At 27.4% G+C, this 25,618-nt stretch overlaps 1 protein-coding gene across 2 annotated transcripts in view; it reads left to right on the forward strand.

Annotated features, from left to right (window-relative positions):
- LOC123262886 (growth hormone secretagogue receptor type 1-like) overlaps positions 1-25,618 on the forward strand; it is a 60,572-nt gene that overhangs the window by 16,855 nt on the left and 18,099 nt on the right. For both annotated transcript variants that reach the window (XM_044725368.1, XM_044725369.1), the window contains exons 4-5: positions 15,337-15,445; positions 19,773-19,844. In XM_044725368.1, coding sequence (XP_044581303.1) covers positions 15,337-15,445; positions 19,773-19,844 — 181 coding nt within the window. The remainder of the gene's footprint in view (positions 1-15,336; positions 15,446-19,772; positions 19,845-25,618) is intronic.

Genomic DNA, 25,618 nt, shown 5'->3' on the forward strand with positions numbered 1-25,618 from the left:
TTATAGGGAATTGAACGTTGTACAAGAAAGGTCATTGTACCATTTCGATAGCCCTGCTCCTTCAAAAGTTACTTAAGTTCTAAGTTGAAACTATGAGAAATTTGATGATTTTTCACTTTTTTGGAGAAATTATCTTTTAGATTGCAAAATTTTGCTCTAAATTATCTTTTTTGAATTTCTTAGAGTATCTTAAGTAAATTATAGTTGGATTTTTATTAAAAAAGATTGTTTTAGACACTTCTTTGAATAAAATTAAATATTTTTTGTTGAAATTTGTTAGAAAACCGTAAAGTGTTTCAACTTTATAAATTCAAACTAAAAATTTCGAAGTAAAAATAAAATTTTTAACTAAATTAAAATTAATTAATTATTTTTAATAACTTATTATTTTTCTAAATTGAACAACCTTTTTATTCCGATAAATTTACCTTTTCCCAGATATTGATTCAAAATTTTAACAATAAATTACATCAATTAATTATAAAAACAGCTTTTCCGAAACTTAAACCGAAAAGTTATAATTTATTGACCGGATTTCCCCGAGGGAGACATATTTATACGAAACTAGAGTCCACACCTGTTGCTTCGACGCAAACTCACTAAATTTCCCCTAAAAGTCATTAAAAAAATCGACATAAAAAATAATTATATCAAAACTATTATAATTTTTATATGATTTTATCGTTCAATAAAAAATTATAATATAAGTACATTCACCCGAAAAAATAAATATTCAGATAAAATAATGAATCAGAATTGTAATTTGAGAATATAATTCCTTCATGAAATAAAAATGAAGAAAAAAAAAAAAAGCTAGGTTAACCAGTCGGGTTTTGGAGGAATGCCAGCATCCATTATCGCGCATCCTAACAATTTTCCGTCTCTTCCTTAAGACTTATATTATATAGATCTATATTACTATACCTTCTACGTTTTTTTTTTTTTTTTACTTACTTCTACTCTTATTTAATTTATTTCTACTAACTTAATAATAATATACTCCTTCTATTAAATTTTACACACTATTTTGTGCATTGCCACTCTTGTCCACTCAGATAAGTGATGTATTGTCAAGTAACATTTTGCTAGACGTCAGTTATTGTCGTTGTCGGTTTCAAAGCATTCTACAGAATTAATAGAAACAGAGTTTAAGTTAACTTAACGTGATTGTTGTTGATGATATTAAAAAAAAAAAAAAAATGTTAAGATCTTAGTTTATTTCTCAAGAAACGGAAGTACGGATTGTCTTTTTTGTTAGATTTTTAAGTGCTCGAGTAAAAGCTCTTAAATTGAAAGAAAAACCAACGACCGAGAGTTTTTTAACAAACAAACTTAAAAGTCTGTTTACACTAAAGAGATTTGTTTACACACATTACCAGTGATAATATGTGTTTTTTTGATCAAATATTTACTTTGTTAACAATTAGAGGGTTTTACATTTTATTTTGTTAATGTTATAGAATTATTTCAAGGAAAATACTCTCGGAAAAATTTTAAGATAATAAGGTAGAATTTTTAAAGGAAAAATATTCAGTTAAAAATTTTATTTTTAATAAATTTAAGAAATTAAATACTTTTTAGCTTTCGAACAAATTTCAACAAAAAATATTGAATTTTATTCAGAGAAGTGTCTAAAACAATATTTCTTGATAAAAATCCAACTATAATTTCCTCAAGATACTCTAATAAATTCAAAAAAGATAATTTAGAGCAAAATTTTGCAATCTAAAAGATAATTTCTCCAAAAAAGTGAAAAAACCTCAAATTTCTCATAGTTTCAACTTAGACCTTAAGTAACTTTTGAAGGAGCAGGGCTATCGAAATGGTGCAATGAACTTTCTTGTTCAACGTTCAATTCCCTATAACAATATGTTCTATTGTTACCAGTATGACAATCCATTAATGAGTTACAAGATTCTAAAATAAAAACAACAATTTTTTAGTATTATTCGTACACTGATAAAAAATGACTTGGTTCAAGAAAAATATTATCTTGAAAATTTAACTCTTGCTTGGATATACTCAGCTCGAATTAATTCAAGAAATTAACGAACAAAATCAAGAAAATAAAATTCACGGATAAGGAAGAAAAAGTTCGCCATTAAAGAATTTTATTAATTCAACGAAGCACTTTAATATTCTCAAACAAGATAACCTATACTTCGACCAACAATTTGTTTCTTCGAGAATTGAGATTCTTGGTATCGTTGGTTCAAGATATTACTGACTTGTTTCAACAATATCAACAATCCTTGAATTTCTGCTATTTACTATGTCATCAAAAATAAGTCTCTAATGCGTTTTAGAATGAGTTTAAGTAGAAAATTTGATCTTCTAAAGACCCGACTAGAAATTGTAGTGAAGAATGCCGAAGAATTAGTGAGGGGCAAGTTTGGCTTGCCTAACTTGGGCAAGCCTAATTTGCGCCTTCTTAAATCCACGTTAGGCAAAACGAAGATTGGGATGCCAAATTTGCATGTAATTTGGGACATCTATGGCAAGCCGAACTTCGGCGAACCTTTGGAATGCCTGACTAGCTGGAAGTAACGATAACCAAAGATTTGCCGAAGTTTGGCTGGCCATAAATGTCCCTAATTACATTTAAGTTTGGTGAACCGAACTTCCGTAGACCTTTAGATTTTATAATTTCCTGCAAGTTAGGCATTCCAAACATTCGCCAAACTTCGTCTTACCATAAATGTCCCTAATTACATTTAAGTTTGGTGAACCGAACTTCCGTAGACCTTTAGATTTTATAATTTCCTGCAAGTTAGGCATTCCAAACGTTTGACGAACTTCGGCGTTTCTTGCCAAAGTACTCTAAAACGGAATGGGAGAAGATATTTGGCTTCAATTCTTTCCAAGGTTAAGCCTTTTAGTTCTATACATATAAAAGTGTGTATTTATGAGAGTATTTGTGTATTGTACATATAAACATGGTGTCTCATGTACCAGACTAGAAATTTCATTGAGGCATATGCCGAAGAACCAATTCGGGGCAAGTTTGGCTTGCCTAACTTAGGCTTGCCTAGGTTGTACCTCGTAAAAACCAAGGTAGGCAGAACGATATGTTTGGCTTGCCATATTTGAACGTAACTAGGAAAGTTTCATGGATTCCTTAAGTCTGATATATCATGGGAACGCCGAACTGGTTTCAAGTAACGATAACCTGAGTTTTGCTAGTTTGGAGCGAACTTGGCTTTCCGAACTTAGGCTAGCCCAATTCGAATCTTACTTGTTTTAAATTAGGCAAGCTGAACATTTGTTGTGCTTATAAGTATCTTGAAGTAAGAGGTCGCTCATCATCGGCGTAGCGTCGCGGTATGGTATAGGGCCCTCGTGCGTCGCGTACCGTGTTCGAGTCTTGCGTTCGACATGTACGATTTTTAATAATTAATAATTACTAATTATAATTGTTATTAAGGCGAGTGTGAAGTAAAGTTAAGTGTTATGTGTGATTAGTGTATCTAACTCCTCCATCATCTCCTTCCCCCTTGACTTATCAAATCTACCAATCAAAAAAAACCTCTTCACATTAAAAAACGCTCCAAAAAACAAAAAAAAAATTACAGAAAAAATAAAATTAAATAATAAAAATATTATTAAATTAAAGCAACAAAGAATTTGTTTTTTTTTTTATTCATGAAATATTTAAAAAATTTAGTCCTAAATTTAATATTTATACTTAAAATAGTAAAAGAAGATAAAAAAATAAGCATTTGTTATTATTAATTTTCGCTTGATAATAAAAAAGCTAAGAATCAAGAAAGAATTAGATTTGGATTCTTCGTTGCGAATTTGGTTTCCAAACTGCAACCTAATCAGGAAGCCAAGTTAGGCTGAGCCTCGCAACTGCGTTACATCCCAAACTTCGGCCTGGTTTGGATGCCTCACTTACTGCAAGTTTAGAATTCGGCATGCCTTACTTGCGCCAAATCACTGCCTCACTGAAATTTCTAGTCGAGGAGTTTAATGGTATTTTTAATGAAGAAACTTGTTCTTGACCCGAGAATACAAAACTCCTAGAAGAAAACAAAATAATTGTTAGTTATGAAAAATAATGTTTGTTCAATGTCGAATTTGATTGTATCTCACGAAGATAACTTACTTTTGATCGAAAATTCCGAATTTTCCAAACCAAGAAGCTAAGTTTCAAGGAAAGAAATTCTTAAATAGACAACCGATTCTCTTCAAAACAATTTTTTTTTTCGGGTCAAGAATATTTCTCTTCAATGGTTTAATTATTGTAAATTATATTCCTCGGGTGTTAAATAAAAGTATTAGGATGATTGATATGAGTGCAATACGAGCACACAACCCTTCGCGTTTAAGATGTGCAATTAAAATAACTTGGATATAATAATAACTATAGTATTGTCTTATTGTCTATCAGAAAACCGTTTAAGAAATGGGTCAAATAAAGCGTTAATTCTTCTGTGGATATTACACTATTGCATCAAATGATTATTGCTTGCAATATTAAATATATCCGGAAATTACTTGCAATATTAAATTATGAGGATATTACTCCAGTTCAACAATCCACGTTAAAAATATGACAATCAATCTTTTAAAGGTTGCTTGGAATACACTGAGAAAAAAAATACTTTTATTAAAAAAAATTTCTTGATACAAGAATTCATGTTCTTAAAATTTTTCAAGAATACATATTCTTAGCTCAAGAACTTGTTTTAAATTGATTGAAATAATTTTTACTCATCCACAGATTCGGTAGAATCTGGCGCCAAGTTCCGTTCAAATCCGTTGTAAACGGAGCGCCAGACTACCGAGTGTGTTTACTGTAAGCAGAACTGTATTTCGAGGTTGCAAAATTTTATTTAATTCTAAGGTACTTCTTGTTCCTAAATTTTATATTATATCAGTAATTCATACTTTATTTTACTGATATCAATGAATTATATTCAATTATAACAATTAATCTACTTGAAATTATTAAATTTTATCAGCACAAACTATAGCAAGCTCAAAAATTTCGATCCTGACTTTTTTTCGATGTAAAAAGTGACATGCCACAGACTAAGTAATTCGACAATGCATGGTAATAGTCCAATAGATGGGAAACTACAGTTAAAAAAATAAATTTCACAGCTTGCATCTACACCCGCCAGGGTGCGCTGCAATTATTTTTACATAAACTATAGCTTCAAGGGGATAGTTTGCTATAAAAAATGCAGCCAACTTGAGATTTAAGTTGGTACCAATTGCAAATTTTTATTATAATTACAAAAAATACTGAAATCCAAACAAAAACAGTTTCACTGTAAAAAAAAATCGCGCCAAGTCCACGTTCATAAGACTATTAAGAAAAAAAATTTTTATTTCTTTACAAAAAGATATAAAATAAAAAATTAAAAAATCCAAGTAACCGATATGGTTGTATATGATTTTCGGAAATTAAAAAAATTTTGTTGTAAATTTAAAAATTAAGAAAAAAATTTTGGAACGTACTTGGTGTGCGTCATTGTGTATTTCAATTTTTTTAAAGTCCTTGTAAATAGATTTTACGAATTTCATTAAAAGTAAAATATTTTGCAACCACGCACACTAAATACGTTCCAAAATTTTTTTCTTAATTTTTAAATTTACAACAAAATTTTTTTTAATTTCCGAAAATCATATACAATCATATCGGTTACTTGGATTTTTTAATTTTTCTATTTTATATCTTTTTGTAAAGAAAAAAAAAATTTTTTTTTTTCTTAATAGTCTTATGAACGTGGACTTGGCGCGATTTTTTTACAGGGAAACTGTTTTTGTTCGGATAATTTAAATAAAGCTATTCTCTTGTTTATCTATTATCCAAAGATAAAGATTGATGCTCTTCTCTTCAGAAATTAATAATTAATAATAATAGAATATTTGATTGTCATCGAATTTCTTGAACCAAGAAATTGTTAATTGAGTAAAAGTATTTTTTTTTCTCAGTGTAGTTTGTAATTATACAAAAATTTAATTAAGCAACAAAAAATCGGTATTTAAGTAGTTTCAAATTTGTATTTTATGGGGAACAATAAGGAAATAATGAAAAATGTTTAATGCCAGTTTAATTGACTGTTTGATTTCTTAAATCCGTTGGCTCTTAATTATAGTACACTGATTTATAACTTAATCACTTGGAATGGAATTTATATCCTACTTTGCTAAAGATTAACTCCCCCAATGCGTACAATATATATATATATTAAGATGTTGATAAAAAAAAAAAATAGTTTCGTATAGTTGTTACATGTTTACGACATTCTTGTAATTAAATTAAAAAATAATAATAATAATTCGTGCAAAATTTATGTTTCTAATAAATGCTATCCTAATATTTTGACAAAGATATTTTGTCTACTATAATAACAAGTATAACGTTGAGAAATGTCGTTAATTATTTTTAGATGCAGTACAGAAGTAGCGATCCGAGATTAAAGGAGTAATAAATTAAATACCTCAAACGTATTGAGTTAACTAAATTCATCTCTTTATATTTATTGTACTCTTTCAACAATAAACAAAAAACAATTAATCTCTATTTGACTCTAAATGAATAGTACTCTATTCATCAGCCGAAATTAAATTTCTGTACTTAATATGATTTATAAAATTAAATATTTTCATTTAATAATATTGTATTTTTTTATTTTCTGGTTTTTATGAACAGGTGTAATTCAGTTCTATAAAATTTATATCCAGAAGTAAATAAATAAATAAATAGATCGATAAATGTAGACGGGAATTGACAGCTGTTAAAGCGTCTCGTTTAGCCTACGCCAAAATTGCAATATATGCAATTGCGGAGGCAACTCATGAAGCCAAAAAAGGAATACATTTTTTTAGCATTATAAAATATCTGGCTATGACTAAACATAATTATATATATAAGAAGTGTCATATTGCACGCCTCATAGCGCGAAGCACGTGAGGTTGTGCTTTATACTCGACTCGTCAAGGTCAAGCAATTTTGTGATCTTTAAATGTCTCTATCACAACCATATTACACTTATACAATAATATAAGTAGATGTACACGGAGAAAACACTTAAATTAAACCATCTTTTACTTTCTAAAATCATTTCATGTTGCTATTTTGAAAAAAAAAACGTTTTGAAAAAAATTTTACGTGGACGTCCGGATGTCACCCCATTTTGGATGTACCAATGATTACTCCCGAACAAATTGATATTTCAAGACCGGACTTTTTTTATTAGTTTACGAATGCGATGAACTGGGTCCGTATTTCATATCAGTAGCCTAGTTTACGTATTTTTTTTTTAAATTGAATTTTTATTAAAATTTATTACGATATAACCGTACAAAGACAAACGAATTTTTCTTATTTGTCACGTGAAAACTATGGCGCCACTTGATAAAGCTAGATTTTTTTAGACTGCGTGCGCATATAACAAGAAAAAAGGCCATTCGGCAGGCAAAATGGAAGTAAATTTCATAACTTCTCTCTCGCAACTTGTAAGAAGTAATCAAACCGACATCAAATGGACAAAAAAATATAATATTTTCAATTTTATTATGAAATCTACTAATAAACTGTTTCTTTTAAGTGAACTAAAATGAGTAATATTAATTAAAGCTATTTCCACTTCTAGCTAGTGGAAATTAAAGCTTAATAAAAGAACTTCAAGATGCATTTTACCGAATTTCGATATCTTGTCTAGTTCAGTAATTATATCAAGTTAAAGTAGTGTAAACATCAATTTTTACGATTTTCAAAATTTCAAAATCCTGTCATTTCCAAACTACTCGACCGATTAAGCTCATCTTCGAACTTAACCTTGGTATTTATCGATAGATAAAGCATGTTGAGTTTGAGAACAATCGGATATAAATTGAGAACGCTATCGTGCTGACAAGCCGCGTTATATCGTATAAATATATATATATATATATATATATATATATATATATATATATATATATATATATATATATTTATATATATATAAATACATACATATATAAACTTTTGAACTATATATATTTTCTGACTCAGCTCGACAAACAGAGTCAGAAAATGACTAAATTTTTTAAAAGTTGCGCCATGAGGACGGCTGTAATAGTTAGATTTTTATGAAATCTACTAAAAAGGGCGCTGATATTAAAAAAAAAAAAATACTCTGTAAGAAATTACTTAATTATAATTTTTTTTTTTATCAGTTACACAATTTATTTTTTCTTAAAAAATGAATGAGCGTTATGAGGTGTGCACTTTTGGATTTTCCAAACTTTATTTTTGATAGTTTTTTTTGTAACCTACAAAACTGCACTGGTAGGAGGATTTATTTATATTAAAAAATATTTGTTAATAGTTAACAAATCATTTATTAGAGACCACTTTTTAGTATTAAATAAATATTTCTTAATATTTAAAATGATTTGATTGTATTTAATAAATCTGATATTCATTTATTAAATATTAATAAATCTTTTTAAATACTAAAAAATATTTGTTAAGGACTAAAAAGTGATCTCTAATAAATGATTTGTTAAATATTAACAAATATTTTTAACTATCAACAAATCCTTCTATCAGTGTGTATATATTTTTGTTTCTTTATTATTGTTTCTTTTGCAATTTTTTTTAAATAAAAGTAATACGACCAATTAATTGAACCATATAAATATCGAGTGGTAAAATAAAAGTCCTGATCGTAAAATAATTTTATTTAAAACGAATGCATAAAAATAAAATTAGAGTATATATTATATTAATTTGCATACGAATGGAAGTATATAAAAGTATATTATTTATGTTAATAGTTCGGTGACAAAAAATTAGATTTGCTACTTTCACTTGTTAAAATCTTAAACACATATCATGTACTGAGAGAAAAAATTTATTTTGAAAAATATGAGCAATGTTGTAATAAAAAATTAATTTGTTAAAAATTTAAAACAATTTTATTTCTTAGCACAGTAACTTTCTTGTTAAAAAAACTTTTTTTTTTATTTGGAAAAAAAAATAATAATTTTAGACAAACAACTTGCGAATTTTCAGCCAAAATTTTTTTTTCCAAATCAAAACAAAATTTTTTTTAAAAGAAAATTACTGTGCTAAGAAATCAAATTGTTTTAAATTTTAAACAAATTAATTTTTTATTACAAAACATAGTTCATTTTTTTTTCAAAATAAATTTTTTTTCTCAGTGTATATACCTTGATTTTTTACAATAAAAATAACGCTGTAAAAAATGACAAAAATTTTGAAAATTCAAAATTGCGAAATTCATAATTTTCATTAAATTTTTAATAAAAATTACATCATATTGCTTATTGATTTCGATAAAATATGATGAAGAAAATATAATAATAAACAGCTTAGTATTGACTATATTTTAAAAATAATTGTCGATTTCTCAGAGAAAAATGATCAATAAATCTGAGCATATAAATATCATCGATGATCAGCTCATTCATGGAGTAGAGCCATAAGAAATTATTATTTATACGCATCGAAGCTCTTTAGGCCGCTCAAAAAAACATTATTCTTTAGTACAATGGTCTATCCACGGTTGGAAAGTATTTTTAGTGGAATAAATCACTCGCGGCTGAGAAGATTTACTCCAAATAAAATTCCAGCCAACTTGATATGATATAAATGATGAAATAAATGAGAAAAAAATATGGCTACATTGCTTCTGTCAAGACCGCTGTTCAGGATCAACGACAACGTGGATTTGTTCTGTCTAAATGCTATAACCGACTTTCTTGCATTTGTTTTTTTCTTCTCAACAATTAGAGATTACAAGACCTTATTATATTGATAATGAAAATCAAAATTTCATTTACTGCACTAAAACTTTTTTCTAAATTTGCGTTTAAAATTTTTAACTTCCCGCTAAGAGAATTGAAAATTTTCAAAAATCGGGAAGTTATTGTTTTCACCCCGTTTTTCGAAAATCGAGTTTTCATCAGATCTCGACGTACTAAGGTCCTAGAAAGCTTTCCTGACTATTTCCGCGGTGATGTCACCGTGTCTGTATGTATGTATGTATGTGTGTGTGTGTGTGTGTGTGTGTGTGTATGTATGTAAATCTCTCATAACTTTTGAACGGATCATCCGATTCGATCGAAATAAGCGGCATTCTGAAGAGTTCTTTTGCACTTAGAATTTTGATACTAATTTACAAAATTTAAGTCGATCAATTTTGAGAAATCTCAAAAATAAAATTTCCAAAAATTCGTTTTTTTGTAATATCTTTTAAACGGCTTAACCGATCAATTCCAAAAACTAATCAGCTCTTAACCTCAAAAAACCACGTCGATTGCCACCAGCCCGGTCAAAATCGGTTGATTTTTTCGTGAGATATCGTTGTCGAAAAAAATTGAAAAAAATGTTTTTTTCAGAATATCTATAAAATTTTTAGTCTGACTACACTGATAGAAGGATTTCTTACTATTTAAAAAGATTTCTTTGTATTTAAGAAATCATTTCTTAAACATCATTTTTTAATATTTAAAAAATATTTCTTAAATACAAAGAAATATTTTTTAAATATTAAGAAATATAAAGACTAAAAAATATTTCTTAAATACAAAGAAATATTTCTTAAATACTAAGAAATATTTTTTAAATGCTAAGAAATGATGTTTAAGAAATGATTTCTTAAATACAAAGAAATCTTCTTAAATGCTAAGAAATCCTTCTATCAGTGTAGTTTACGCTTGAAGATTTTTCAAAGAACTCAAAAAACTGCGTTGAATGCCGTAAACCGCGGGAAAATCGGTTGATTCATTCAAAAGTTATTGCGGATTGAAAATTCAAAAAATTGTGTTCTATAAAACTTCCATTAGCCTTTTGAGCTCGAAGAGCTCAAAAGCACAGAACAGCGTTTTATTTGAGCTCGGAGAGCTCAAAATTACACAAAAATTATATTTTAGAGCTTGAAGAGCTTAAAAAATAAGTGAATTGTTGAGCACTTAGGCATGGAGGTAGCGGGAAGTTGCAAGGATGGCCTTTAGGGTCAACCGTTTTCCTAATTTTTTTGGTTGTCTTTATGATTAGTAACAGAAGTTAGGTTTGTTTGAATTAGAATTAAAATGATAATTAATATTATTAACTATCCTTTTATTAGTAAAAATGAAATTTCAACAAAAGGTCTAGTTTAAAGTAAATGTAGAAAATTTTAATCCAAAATATGTATAATAATAATAATTATGGATCTATTTATTATCAATTTAAATTTACAGTAAAATATGATCCACTTGTTTATGATATATAATACAAAGTTATTGCACGCCTCATAAGCGAAGCGTTGAGATAGCTATACTCTCGACATGCCAAAAAAGCAGTTTTCTCGAAACTGAAATTGATTTTTTTTTACTTATATCGAACTTACAGGATAATATGAGTGCACTTATATCAAGTCAAATAATCTTTCAGACCATAAAATATATTTCAATAACAATTAGCAACCTTGCAGTCACTATGTGACTGCCGTGATTTGTGAACTATAAATAAATAAAATTTTGCTTCATTAAATAATGACTTTTGTTCAATTGCACTGTACTTTCTTAACTATTGACGTTTTTAAAGATATAAGCTCATCCTGATGTTACACTCATCAAGAGCTTTCATTTGATTACCCACATGCATTTTGATATATTTTTCATATATACATATATATAAATATATGAAAAATTGATGTGGGTACTCAAATGAAAGGTCTCGATGAGTGTAATGTCGGGGTGAGCTTATATCTTTAAAAATGTCAATAAGGTAATATGAGTGCACTTATATCAAGTCAAATAATTTGTCAGGCGCATAAAATATATTTCAATAACAATTATTTTGTTTAACATAGTAAATAATAACATTAAAAATAATCTTTCCAGGACATCCGTGTGTCTGTGTTTATGGATCCGTGTATGTGGCAGGGAAATTGCTTGAAAAAATAATCGTGCCGGAATAATTTTTTTTTATCATCTAAAGTAACACACTAAGGACTTTCTCAATTAATATGACCGTTCAATTCACTGTCGTTGAATTATTATTTATAAAAAACTAAGATATGACTGTGCACTGAGAAAAAAGTATTTTGCTACTAAGGATATTTTTTTTTGATAATCAGAATACTTGGTATTGTGCTACTAAGAATACGTGGTATTTTGAATATAACAATAAGTATACTGATTTTCACAATACCTAGTGGCATACTGATTATCAGTATACCAATGTAACAGACTATTAGATGTTTATAACCTCACTTTACTGGCACAAATCAATTGACTTATAAAGCTAACAAAACAAATTAAAATTAAAATTAAAAGTGCAATAATAAATTTTTTTCAAGCTAATATAATAAATATTAGTTGAATTCTATTTTTACCAGTGCATAAATAAACTAACTGTTATTGTTAAAACGTCGATGGCAGTGACAGAGCATATATTATAGTTTACTGCGCAGAGTATAGGTCTTGAACTGACTTATATTCTGATTATCAAAATACTTTTTTCTCAGTGTGTAATTGTTTGTTTAATTGTTTGTTGTCGTTTAATTGTTTATAAAAAACTAAGATACAACTGTGTATTTGTATATCTGTACATACATTTTATTACAGTATTTTTTTTCCTCACCTTAGAATTATGGCGCCACTAAACCATAGCAAAGTTTTCTATTTTTTGTATTTTATTTTAATCAATTTTATTGTGGAAAATAAGATTATGAGGCGTGCACTTTTGAATTTTTCAAACTTTTTGTTCCTTTATTAATATTTTACACGCAGAGTAAAATTGTAGATTTTTTTTTTAATATTTTTAAAAAACATTTACAAAAGTAATTTCTCTATTTTTAACCCGTCTATTTAATAATTGACAGAGGCGACGAAATTTACAAAAGTAATTTTAGAGTTGAAAAAACTTACGCGTGGGAGTATACAGGAAAAATAAAAGGAGGAAACAGGGTATATAGAAAGTAAAAAGAGAAAAATAATAATAATAATAATAATAAGGGTGGGTGAAAATGAGTAGGTGAACTCAAGTGCCCCCCGCAACGAATTACCGCAGCTCTTAGGCTATACGTGTCCGAGCATTTAATGCGTATTCCACATTTTTATTTTCCTCTGAGTAAAGAATAGAATGGTGCTCGGTTCTATCCAATTCTCTTTAACCTTCAAGCAGGAAATATTGTTTTGTTTGAGGAGCGAGAATCCTAGACTACGACTGCTAACAGTAAGACTCCCACTTAGGTGGTTAAAAATTAAAGAACGTGTATTTGTTGGTTGAAAGAAAAAATAGTAGGAAGCGCAGATAAAATTTATAAATAGTTACGAGTTTGAAATGTCGTTATCATGCTACTTTCGACCCTCAAAACGATTTAGGGTTACTGGATACATGAGTAAAGTGTGTGTAATGTCATATGATATTTTATCCCTCAGCCTTTTGCCTGGAAAATTATACCGAAAAAGTTATTGACATCAAACTTTATGTATTATAGATTGCAATGAGAATTATATTTAGTAAAACTTTTTGAATTTATTTATTTTAAAAATAAAAATTACACACTGATTAAAAAATATCTTCATTCAAGAAAAATATTCTTGATCCAAGAAAATTTTTTTGAAGAGAACTAATTGTCTAATTTCAAGAAATTCTTGTCTTGAATTCATGTTTCTTGGATTGAGAGATCTAATCACTCCGATCGATAACATTTTTACTTGGTTCAAGACTATATTATCTTCGATCGATACAAGTGAATTCTTTATTCAAAAACGATTCTCTTCAATAATGAATAATTTCATTTCATTTCAAGAATTATTGATTGTTGATTCAAGAACAAATTTTTTTATTTACAATGTTATAAGTTTGTCAGAAAAAAACTTTGAAGTAAAAAAATTTGTATTTCTCTATATGCCGAAAAATATTTATTAATACAGAGAATAGCAAAAATACAAAAATTTATATGCTTAAAACAAGTAAAATAATATCTTAATTCTCGAGTCGCGCCATACTTGGAACAAGTCGGTAATATCTTGAACCAATGTTAACATTTATCTTAATCCAAGAGAAAGAAATTTTTGGGCGAAGTTGTATGTATCTTATTTTAAAACAACAAAGTTTCTTGATTCGAGAATCAATTTCTTAAGTTAAGAGAATTGAATTACTTAAAACAAAAATGACAATTTAAGGAAAAACTTTTTCTTGAATCAAGTCATTTTTTTGTCAGTGCACAAAAAAAAACACTTCTTCAATGAAAATAAATATTCTTAATCTGAAAAAAAAATTATTTTTAAGAGGATCGGTCGTCTATTCAAAAATTTCTTTCTTTTAAATTCGGCTTCTTGGTTTAGGAAATTCGGAATTTTCGATCAAAAGTAAGTTATCTTCGTGAGATACAATCAAATTCGACATTGAACAAACATTATTTTTCATAACTAACAATTATTTTTTTTTCTTCTAGGAGTTTTGTATTCTCGGGTCAAAAACAAGTTTCTTCATTAAAAATACCATTAAACTCTTTAGAAGATCAAATTTTCTACTTAAACTCATTCTAAAACGCATTAGAGACTTATTTTTGATGACATAGTAAATAGCAGAAATTCAAGGATTGTTGATATTGTTGAAACAAGTCAGTAATATCTTGAACCAACGATACCAAGAATCTCAATTCTCGAAGAAACAAATTGTTGGTCGAAGTATAGGTTATCTTGTTTGAGAATATTAATGTGCTTCGTTGAATTAATAAAATTCTTTAATGGCGAACTTTTTCTTCCTTATCCTCGAATTTTATTTTCTTGATTTTGTTCGTTAATTTCTTGAATTAATTCGAGCTGAGTATATCCAAGCAAGAGTTAAATTTTCAAGATAATATTTTTCTTGAACCAAGTCATTTTTTATCAGTGTACGAATAATACTAAAAAATTGTTGTTTTTATTTTAGAATCTTGTAACTCATTAATGGATTGTCATACTGGTAACAATAGAACATATTTTTATAGGGAATTGAACGTTGGACAAGAAAGGTCATTGCACCATTTCGATAGCCCTGCTCCTTCAAAAGTTACTTAAGGTCTAAGTTGAAACTATGAGAAATTTGATGATTTTTCAATTTTTTGGAGAAATTATCTTTTAGATTGCAAAATTTTGCTCTAAATTATCTTTTTTGAATTTCTTAGAGTATCTTAAGTAAATTATAGTTGGATTTTTATCAAGAAACATTGTTTTAGACACTTTTCTAGAATAAAAAATGAAAATTTTGAAGCGAATATTATTTTTAAATCAACAATTTTTTTTTTTACAGTAGAAAAATATTTTTTCTTCGATCTAATTATTGAACTAATAAGAAAAATAAACTCTATAATTTTTTTTTTGTTACAGGTAAGGCAGTGCCTTTTGTAGAACTGACAGTAGCTCACGCATCAGTACTTACAATACTTGCAATTAGTTTCGAGCGTTATTACGCTATTTGTGAACCGTTGCGTGCAGGGTAAGTTCATTTAACTTCTCAATAATTTATCTTTCTAATTTTTCCTTTTAATTATTTGTTTTTTATTTTTATTTTTATCTTTAACTGATAAATTTTAAATGAATATACGTGTACGTACGGAAGGGGCATACTCATTAGTAAGCCCCTTAACTCAATTGTTTTTAACGAACAATTTTTCTAGGATTACGTGCCTAGAAAACAAATTACCATAAAGAAAACAAACTTGCGCTCTTATCAGAAATAAAAGTTTGATAAATGAAAAAATATCACCGAGTATCTAGTGAAATAATTTTACCTTTTAATTTTTTTAACCATCGAAGAACTTTTCTAGGAAAAACTAATTTTAATTGAACGAAGGATAATTAGTCATAATGTAGAAGCACAATAATAATAAAGAGAAAAAAAGACAGTGAGAAAAGAAAAAATTAAAATAAAAACTTTATGGATTGGAAAGCAAAGGACTTTCTTGATAACCCTTAATATTAAAGAGTCACTTGTCACTTTATCGCGATATTTCACTTTTAAAGATTTTTTAAGTCCCTTCAAACCATCTACTACTGTACAGCTCTTAATTAGAATTCCGCGAGAAGCAAATTTTGTGACGCCGACCATTTATGACATGTAATAATTCATATTCTATTAATTTTTTTATTCTTCTAAAAATTTTTTGGATATTAATTATGAAAAATTAATAAATTTATTAATTGAGAAATTCATTAATATACTCACGGAAAAAATTTTATAAAAATAAATAATAATCGATTTATACACGGAGAGAAATTTATAGGAACCTTTTTTAAAATTATGGGAATGATTCCTATAATAAAATGATCATTATAGGTATCAATCCTATGCTCATTATGAGAACCATACCCATAGTTTATTAACATTCCTATACCATAATGAAATAGCTTCAATATATTATGGGAATGGTTCCTATAATATTATGGAAATGACGCACATAATAATAGAAAAATGTTTATGTTCATAATAATGAAGCAATCACATCAAAAATATAAAGTAATTATTATATATTTTTTTGCTAATAAATTTTTTTTTGTAAATAAAAATTGATCTTTCACTAGAGTGAAAAAATTTCTTTTTCATAATTTTTATTCACGTGTGTACTTAATCTTAAATTGTTTATTCCAACTCAGTTACTATTGTGTTAGATAATATTGAAAAATATTGTAGCAATTCTAAAGTTTCTCTAATAAAAGGGATGTTTTCTCACTATACAATTATAGGAGCAAAGTAGATATGGCAATTCATTGTTTATTTTTACAATTTCATTTTATTTTTAAAACAAATTATTTATTTACAATACATACGTTGAATATTTATTGAATCCACCTTTTGGGTATGTAACTTTTATTATTTATATGAACAATATTACTTATTTTACATATTTCAAATGATGTTATTGGGAAGCAAGTAAAATTATCAAAATTAGTAATAATTTCAAATGCTTCAAAGGTCATCGAAGTAACAAATAACTTGAGTTTTAATGATAAATATCTCAATATTATTGGACATCATCACTATAATATTATGGGAATGATTCCCATAATATTATAGGAATGTTTCCTATAATATTATAGAAACTATTCCTATATATTATGGGAACCATTCCTATATATTATGGGAATCATGCCGATATAACGGTTATAATTATAGGTATCGTTCCTATAATTATAGGAACCATTCCCATAATTATAGTAACATTTCCCAAAAATTATAGGTACAATTCCCATAATTTAAGTAATCGCTCCTAAAATGGTATAGGAAAACATTTCATTAAAAGTATAGCAATGATTTCCATATTTATCTCTCGGTGTAAGAAATATAATAATTAAATAATAAAAAAGTTTGGAAAATTCAAAAGTGCACGCCTCATAATCTTTTTTTTCACAATAAAATTGATTAAAATAAAATACAAAAAAAAAAATAATAAAAAACAGAAAACTCTGCTACGGTTTAGTGGCGCCATAATTCTAAGGTGAGGAAAAAAAATACTGTAATAAAATGTATGGATAGATATACAAATACACAGTCGTATCTTAGTTTTTTTTATAAATAATAATTAAACGACAGTGAATTGAACGGTTATATTAATTGAGAAAGTCCTTAGTGTGTTACTTTAGATGATAAAAAAAAATTATTCCGGTACGATTATTTTTTCAAGCAATTTCCCTGCCACATACACGGATCCATAAACACAGACACACGGATGTCCAGGAAAGATTATTTTTAGTGTTATTATTTACTATTTTAAACAAAATAATTGTTATTGAAATATATTTTATGTGCCTGACAGATTATTTGACTTGATTTAAGTGCACTCATATTACCTTATTGACATTTTTAAAGATATAAGCTCACCCCGACATTACACTCATCGAGACCTTTCATTTGAGTACCCACATCAATTTTTCATATACTTATATATATATATATATATATATATATATATTAGGGTGGCGCAAAAAAACCGACTATTTTTATTTTTTGAGTCTCGAGTGAAAAAATGTTAGTATTTGATGTTTTAAGAGCCCTCACCAAAGGACAGCTTAAAAAAAAACTTTTAAGAGGTCACTCCAAATTTTTTAAAATTTCAAAAATCGTCAAAAATCGAATTTTTTTTTTTTTTAATTTTTTTTTTCGTTACGGTATAATTTTATAGACTAAAAAAAAAATAAGTTTCTGAAAGTTTCAGTTCAAAATTTAAATTTTGAAAGGTTGCTCATAATTTTTTTATTTTTTCTTTAATTAGTCATATCGCCGACTTAAAGTGTCGGGAGTGGTACGTTGGGGTCTTTTTGGTTTGAAAAAATCTTAACCTACGCGGCAAGGTCAAATTTCAACCAAGCTGGTTTCTAAGACCAGCTTGGGATTCGAACCCACGCCTGGCAGTTGATTAAATAAAATTATTAAATTAAAAAAAAATTATATTCTCTATGTTGTGCTTGATTTTTAGTTCATCTCGTGATGTATTTTTATTGATTATTGTACTAAATAAAAAAAAAAATGCATGGAATTTTAATTTGAATAGTAAAAGGTCGCTCGAAAAAATCTAAACTAATGCACTAATAAATTGAAAAAAATTATGAGCGACTTTTCAAAATTCAAATTTTGAACTGAAATTTTCAGAAACTTGTTTTTTTTTTAATCTATAAAATTATCCCGTAACGAGAAAAAAAAAAAAAAATTCGATTTTTGACGAGTTTTGAAATTTAAAAAAATTTGGGGCGACATCTTAAAAAATTTTTTTTAAGCTGTCCTCTGGAGAGAGCTCTTAAAACATCAAAACTAACATTTTTCACTCGAGACTAAAAAAAAAATAGTCGGTTTTTGCGCCACCCTAATATATATATATATATATATATATATATATATATATATATATATATATATATATATATATATATATATATACATATATATGTATGTATATATGAAAAATATATCAAAATGCATGTGGTTACTCAAATGAAAGCTCTTGATGAGTGTAACATCGGGATGAGCTTATATCTTTAAAAACGTCAATAGTTAAGAAAGTACAGTGCAATTTAACAAAAGTCATTATTTAATAATGCAGAATTTTATTTATTTATAGATCACAAGTCACGATAGTCACATAGTGATTGCAAGGTTTTTTTCGACATGTTGAGAGTAGAGTACTCCACCCCAAGTCTTCGGTTATAAGGCTGCAAAATTAAATAAAATAACACGACGTTGTATCTATAATTAGATCTGCAATAATTGGTGCTTCCTTAAAAATTTATTAATGACGTCTAACATTAACGGATTGAACTCATAAAATGAATGTTTATTCACGACATTAATTTGACGTTGATGCAAGCAATAAGTTCACTAGCGACTGATGACATGAATTTATCTTGATATTTTTACCTGCGATGAATAATTTATTTTATTCAATTTTTCATCCTTATTAAATGAGTTTTATTTTTTTTTATAATAAATAGAATTATTTAAAAAAAAAAAAAAAACAATAATAATAATTTTTAATGGCAATATAAATAGTATGGATATTTTTCAAATGAATTTTATAAAAAATATTACTGTGAAAAGATAATTAATCAATTATTTAATGAACAAATGTTACGTATAAAATTTATAGAAACTTCAAACTATTTAAAACTCCTTCAAAAATTTCACAAAAAAAAATGGACTTTTACCAAAAAAAATATAATTCTTGCATCTAGTTCCGCCGGAGAATAAATTTTCCTTTTCTTTTCATGTAATAACAATTATAATTGCATAATTAATTTTATTTAGATAATAATAATATTTTTTTATCTTTCAGATACATTTGTACAAAAGCTCGAGCTACATTTCTCTGCTTTCTGGCGTGGGTTTTTGCAGCCGTCTGTACTAGGTAAGAATATAATTTCAAATTCATAAGTTATAAAGAAAAACCAATTTCCCCATAAATTAACCGCTAGTTTAATGCACTTCCTTGTGATAATTATTTATTCACTACACGGCGTGTGGTGAATAATTCTAACCAGTAACCATAAATATAAAAGCAACTAGAAAAAAATGGGTATAATAAAGAAATCAAGACGAAGGTTGATATTGCATTCATTTTACTCTATTGTTGTTTCTCTCCGTTATGTTGAATTCAAACGCTGACGAGACCTAGAAAAATTGTTAACTCGATATATCGAGTTTACCAATACTGTGACACACGCAACAATGTGACGTCACAAGTTTTATACCAGAATCTTCGGGATTCCCCGGTACAGTTATATCATGCTTGTAGTATTCGCAGCGAACATTCTTCGCGGTTTTATTAAATTATCCTTTATGTTCCATCTATTGGTCGTACTATTATCTTCTTCGATATTGCAAAACATCAAGTAGTTCAAAGTTGGGAAAGATACTTCTAACGGGTATATTAAAATAAAATGGGTGCTTTGTGGCAATAAATTTGATATTAGCGAGCAAACTATAGTCAAATATTTAACTTTGAGGTTATCGCGTCATAAGTAACATAGATAATGGTACTGGAGTATATCCTGCAGTCTTATTATAAAGCGAAATATAGAGCTAATGGTGTGCAATGCACAATTTCTGCTGTTCCTGTCAAAAAGCGATTTGTTAAGGAGGTTCGAGCGAATCTAATGTGAAAAATAATTTCCAACTTTGAGCTTTGAAATTAAGTATAGGTATAAATAAATACGTAATTTATCTAATCCAAAATTTTAAAAAGATTCACCGTTTAGTTACTTAGATATTAAATTTCAAAAATCACATTTTTTATCTCCTTATACACGGGCTCTTGTGGCGGACAAAATTTAGTCGAGACTTTAATTATTTTTTTTCAATATTAACCTCCCAACTTTAACGAATAAAAAACTATACCCAAGAAACTTGGATTATTGTAAAATATTAAAAAAATTTAATAATAATACATTACCGATAAAATTTTTGAAATATTTAAAGTTTAATTTAATGTTTTTGACTCATTTATCGTCAGCTATTTATTCGAATAAAGATTTGGCAACGTCGCGTCAACGGCTGAGAAAAAAGAAAAGGATAGAAATATAGTTACAGAGAGAGAAATATTTAATTCACACACTCATCCACGTCTCTGTAATGGGTATAATCAAACGTGCTGTTGCCAAATCTGTTTATTTAATCCGGCAACTAATAAATACGAAGGTTATTTTATTATTTTATTTTATTGAATGAGTAAATAACATCAATTATATCAACAAATCCTTCTATCATTGCGAATATCATATGTATATAAAATATATGAAAAAATCATGTGTGTACTCAAATGAAAGGTCTCGATGAGTGTAACATTAAGATGAGCTTATATTTTTGGAAATGTCAATAATTAAGAAATGACATTGTATTTTGTCTACTGATGATATTTTTAACGAAATAAGCTCATTCTGATAATATACTTATCGAGCCCTTACATTTGAATACCCACATGAGTTTTTTATATATTTCATATATTTCACAAATATCAGATATATAAAATATATTAAAAAATCATGTGCGTACTTAAATAAAAAGTCTTGATGAGCGTAACGTCAGAATGAGCTTACACAGAAAGAAAACTTTCTTGACTGGAGAATAAAATTCTTGGCTCAAGAAAATCTGTCGGGTGCCTGAAGGAAGACCGAAGTTGTGTTGGCCGAAGTAAAAATTTTTCTTTAAATTGTATTCTTGGTGGAAGTAATTTTTTCTTTATTCAAAATATCATAAATACTTGATACAATAAATTTTTATATTTGATCAAAATTTTTAGATATTTTAGGGAAGCAGCGCCACCTACTTCAGCTGAGAAAAAAATTTTCTCACCTTGAGAAAATTTTTCTCTTGAATGTTTGATACCCATTTTATATTATTTTAGCGTGCAATTATACATATTGAATGAAAAAAAAAATGATGAAATATTATTTGATCTTGCCATTTGACATGTTAATCAATAAAAATATTAATGAAAATTTACTTCTATCTTTATATTTAATTTTTTGGAGCAAGAGAGAAATTTTCTCAAGACAAGAAAATTAACTTCTATCAAGAACTAAATTTTTTGGAGCAAGAGGCTGAATTTTCTCAAAACAACAAGATTTTCTTGACTTAAATAAATTTTTTTGGATCAAGATACGTATTTCTTAAAGCAAGAGAATTAATTTTGTTGGAATAAGTAAAATTTCTTCTCAAAAAAAAATTTTTTTCGCTCAAGAAAATAATTAGGAAGAAAAATATTTTCTTGGCTCAAGTGAACCTTTTTTTCCGTGTACTAAATAAGATAGCTTACTAAAGAGCTGTAAATTTGATCTGAAAGCTCATATTAAATAAGCTTTTATTTATATCCACGGAAAAAAGTAAACTGTAATAAATAACAGTCAATTTATAGTAAGTAATGATCAACTGCTAAAAATTACCATTTCATGACTTTACTATTCACTTTATAATATTTACCATTTAAACGTTACAATTTACTCTTTGCATGGTAGAAAATACTATTTCAAACAGTAATATTCGCTATGTGAATGTCTAAAATGTTAAAGTATAATAACTAAGAATTCAGACTTTGATATTTATCATTTCGTACCTAAAAAATGATCTTATGATATGTAAAAAGTATAAAATAAAGTTAGTAAATTTCTAATACAAGCAACGTCAATATTTACAAAGTAAAATGGTAAATTTTAAACGCAACGCTAAAAATCAAACTGTAATTATTGACTTGCTTGGACTGGTAAAATGTATATTTTAAAAGTATAATTTTTACTGTTTGCAATGTTAAATTCTCCCAGAGTTAGACCCCCTTCTCTTTCATCTGAGTTCCCCTTCTCTTCATAATATGAACTATATATTGAAATGACAATTTTTACTGTTTGAAACTGTAATTTTTTAAGATGAAAGAGTCGTTATTTACTATAGTGACAGCTACTAATCACTTATTTCGGATATTAAATTGTAAATTGTGGCTTTTATACTTTCTACATTAAGTTCTGTAATATTTATATTTTTGCCACCCCGATGTCTGCTTTACTGTTTGAAACTATAAAAATTAACCGGTATCCGAGTGAATATTACAGTTAACTTTTTTCTCTGTAAGTTTCAAAATTACATCAATTAAAGTTTTGAATTTTTAAAAAATTGTAAGTTTTGGTGGTTCTTGGCGCAATTAGTATTCAATTTGATAACTTATTAACTTCCTTTAAACTCCATCTGAAAGCTTATCAAATAGGCTCTTATTAATCTATCTATATCCTTAAAAAAATAAAAAATTTAATATTTTCCTTTCGATTTGATGAAATTAAACTTTAGCATTAGTTTTAACATTTTATTAAATAAATTAATCTATGTATTTCCTCAATTACTTCAGTGTTAATTTAATTGAATAGGAAGTCTACTTCCATTTTCTTCCGTAAAACCTCGATAGCAAAATACTCTATTAACGTAACTCATTCACTAATCCACGCCCCTATAATCTATTACAGCCATTACCTGTCAACGAACCAGTTTATTTTATTGGAGATTTTAGTTGAAAGGGGTAGTCGTAATAAAAAAATCAAATCGATTGCAGGTATTGTCTGTGAGTAGAGGGTTTTTTGACTCCATATTGATGACAAAAGCTGTTTCCCAGTGTACACAATAAAAATACAGTAAAGAATAGCAGCGAAGTGGGAGGCAGGAAAGGAAAAAAGGAAGTGGTGTGAGGAGGTGACAGTAATAGGGGTTGCTAGAAAAGACACCGGAAAAAAACTAAATAAAAGTAAAGTGGAATAAACGAAGAGGGTGGAAAACAAGAAGAAGATTGTGGCAATCTTGAGCCATCTGTTTCTCGTCAACCTAAAATACTTTTTCGGTTACCCGCTAAATATATAATAAATTTATACAATTTTCGCTTTATAAATTTTGTTTACCTGCGAAGCCTTTAATTGAAATAGTTTTGGATAATAAAATACGCATAAACATAACTTATAATAAAGAGAGTTTCTAACAGATGAATCCTTATTAGTTATACGAAAGTTGTTTCAATTAAATGTTTATTTGAATTCAGAAACTGCAAATGCAGAAAATTATTTAGCCTTTCAAAGTTCCAAAACAAAAAATATTCAAACGAACAATAGATGCTTCATGTTTTGCTATTGTTTGTTATTATTATTTTCTGAATGGAAAGTAATTGCTGGAAATAAACTAAAAGACAATATAATTTGTTGTTTTTTGCACCGAGCTGTTTTTTTTTCATTGAAATTCAAGCCGTGTTTCTTTCATGAGTACGGGTTCACGAACTTTTAAAATGTCTCTATTAGTTTTTATGGCGTTTATTTTCTGTGAGTTTTTCCAATATCTCGCGGGATACCTCAAACATCTAGGGCTTTTGTCGAACAACAGAACGTGTAAATAATGCGAATGTAAAAAAGGAAACTGATTATTGTCTTTAAAGGTTATATTTATGGGAAAATTTTTGTGTAAAAATGAAACCAGATTTAGTGTGAAATACTTTTATTTTTGTTTAATGAGCAAGAATAGATTATCGAAAATTTAAGATATAAACTCATCCTAAGGTTACGCTCATCAAGACCTTTCATTTGAGTACGCACATGATTTTTTCAAATATTATATATATATATATGTATATATATATATATATATATTAGGGTGGCGCAAAAAAACCGACTATTTTTATTTTTTGAGTCTCGAGTGAAAAAATGTTAGTATTTGATGTTTTAAGAGCCCTCACCAAAGGACAGCTTAAAAAAAAATTTTTAAGAGGTCACTCCAAATTTTTTAAAATTTCAAAAATCGTCAAAAATCGAATTTTTTTTTTTTTTAATTTTTTTTCTCGTTACGGTATAATTTTATAGACTAAAAAAAAAATAAGTTTCTGAAAGTTTCAGTTCAAAATTTAAATTTTGAAAGGTCGCTCATAATTTTTTTTTTTTTTTTTCTTTAATTAGTCATATCGCCGACTTTAAGTGTCGGGAGTGGTACGTTGGGGTCTTTTTGGTTTGAAAAAATCTTAACCTACGCGGCAAGGTCAAATTTCAACCAAGCTGGTTTCTAAGACCAGCTTGGGATTCGAACCCACGCCTGGCAGTTGATTAAATAAAATTATTAAATTAAAAAAAAATTATATTTTCTATGTTGTGCTTGATTTTTAGTTCATCTCGTGATGTATTTTTATCGATTATTGTACTAAATAAAAAAAAAAATGCATGGAATTTTAATTTGAATAGTAAAAGGTCGCTCGAAAAAATCTAAACTAATGCACTAATAAATTGAAAAAATTATGAGCGACTTTTCAAAATTCAAATTTTGAACTGAAATTTTCAGAAACTTATTTTTAGTCTATAAAATTATCCCGTAACGAGAAAAAAAAAAAAAAAATTCGATTTTTGACGATTTTTGAAATTTAAAAATTTGGAGCGACATCTTAAAATTTTTTAAGCTGTCCTCTGGAGAGAGCTCTTAAAACATCAAAAACTAACATTTTTTCACTCGAGACTAAAAAAAAAAAAATAGTCGGTTTTTTTGCGCCACCCTAATATATATATATATATATTAGGTATATATATATATATATTATATATATATATATATATATATATATAGCATATATATATATATATATATATATAACATATATATATATATATGTATATATATTAG

This window comes from Cotesia glomerata, linkage group LG4, assembly GCF_020080835.1.
Source record: "Cotesia glomerata isolate CgM1 linkage group LG4, MPM_Cglom_v2.3, whole genome shotgun sequence".
Lineage (NCBI taxonomy): Eukaryota > Metazoa > Arthropoda > Insecta > Hymenoptera > Braconidae > Cotesia > Cotesia glomerata.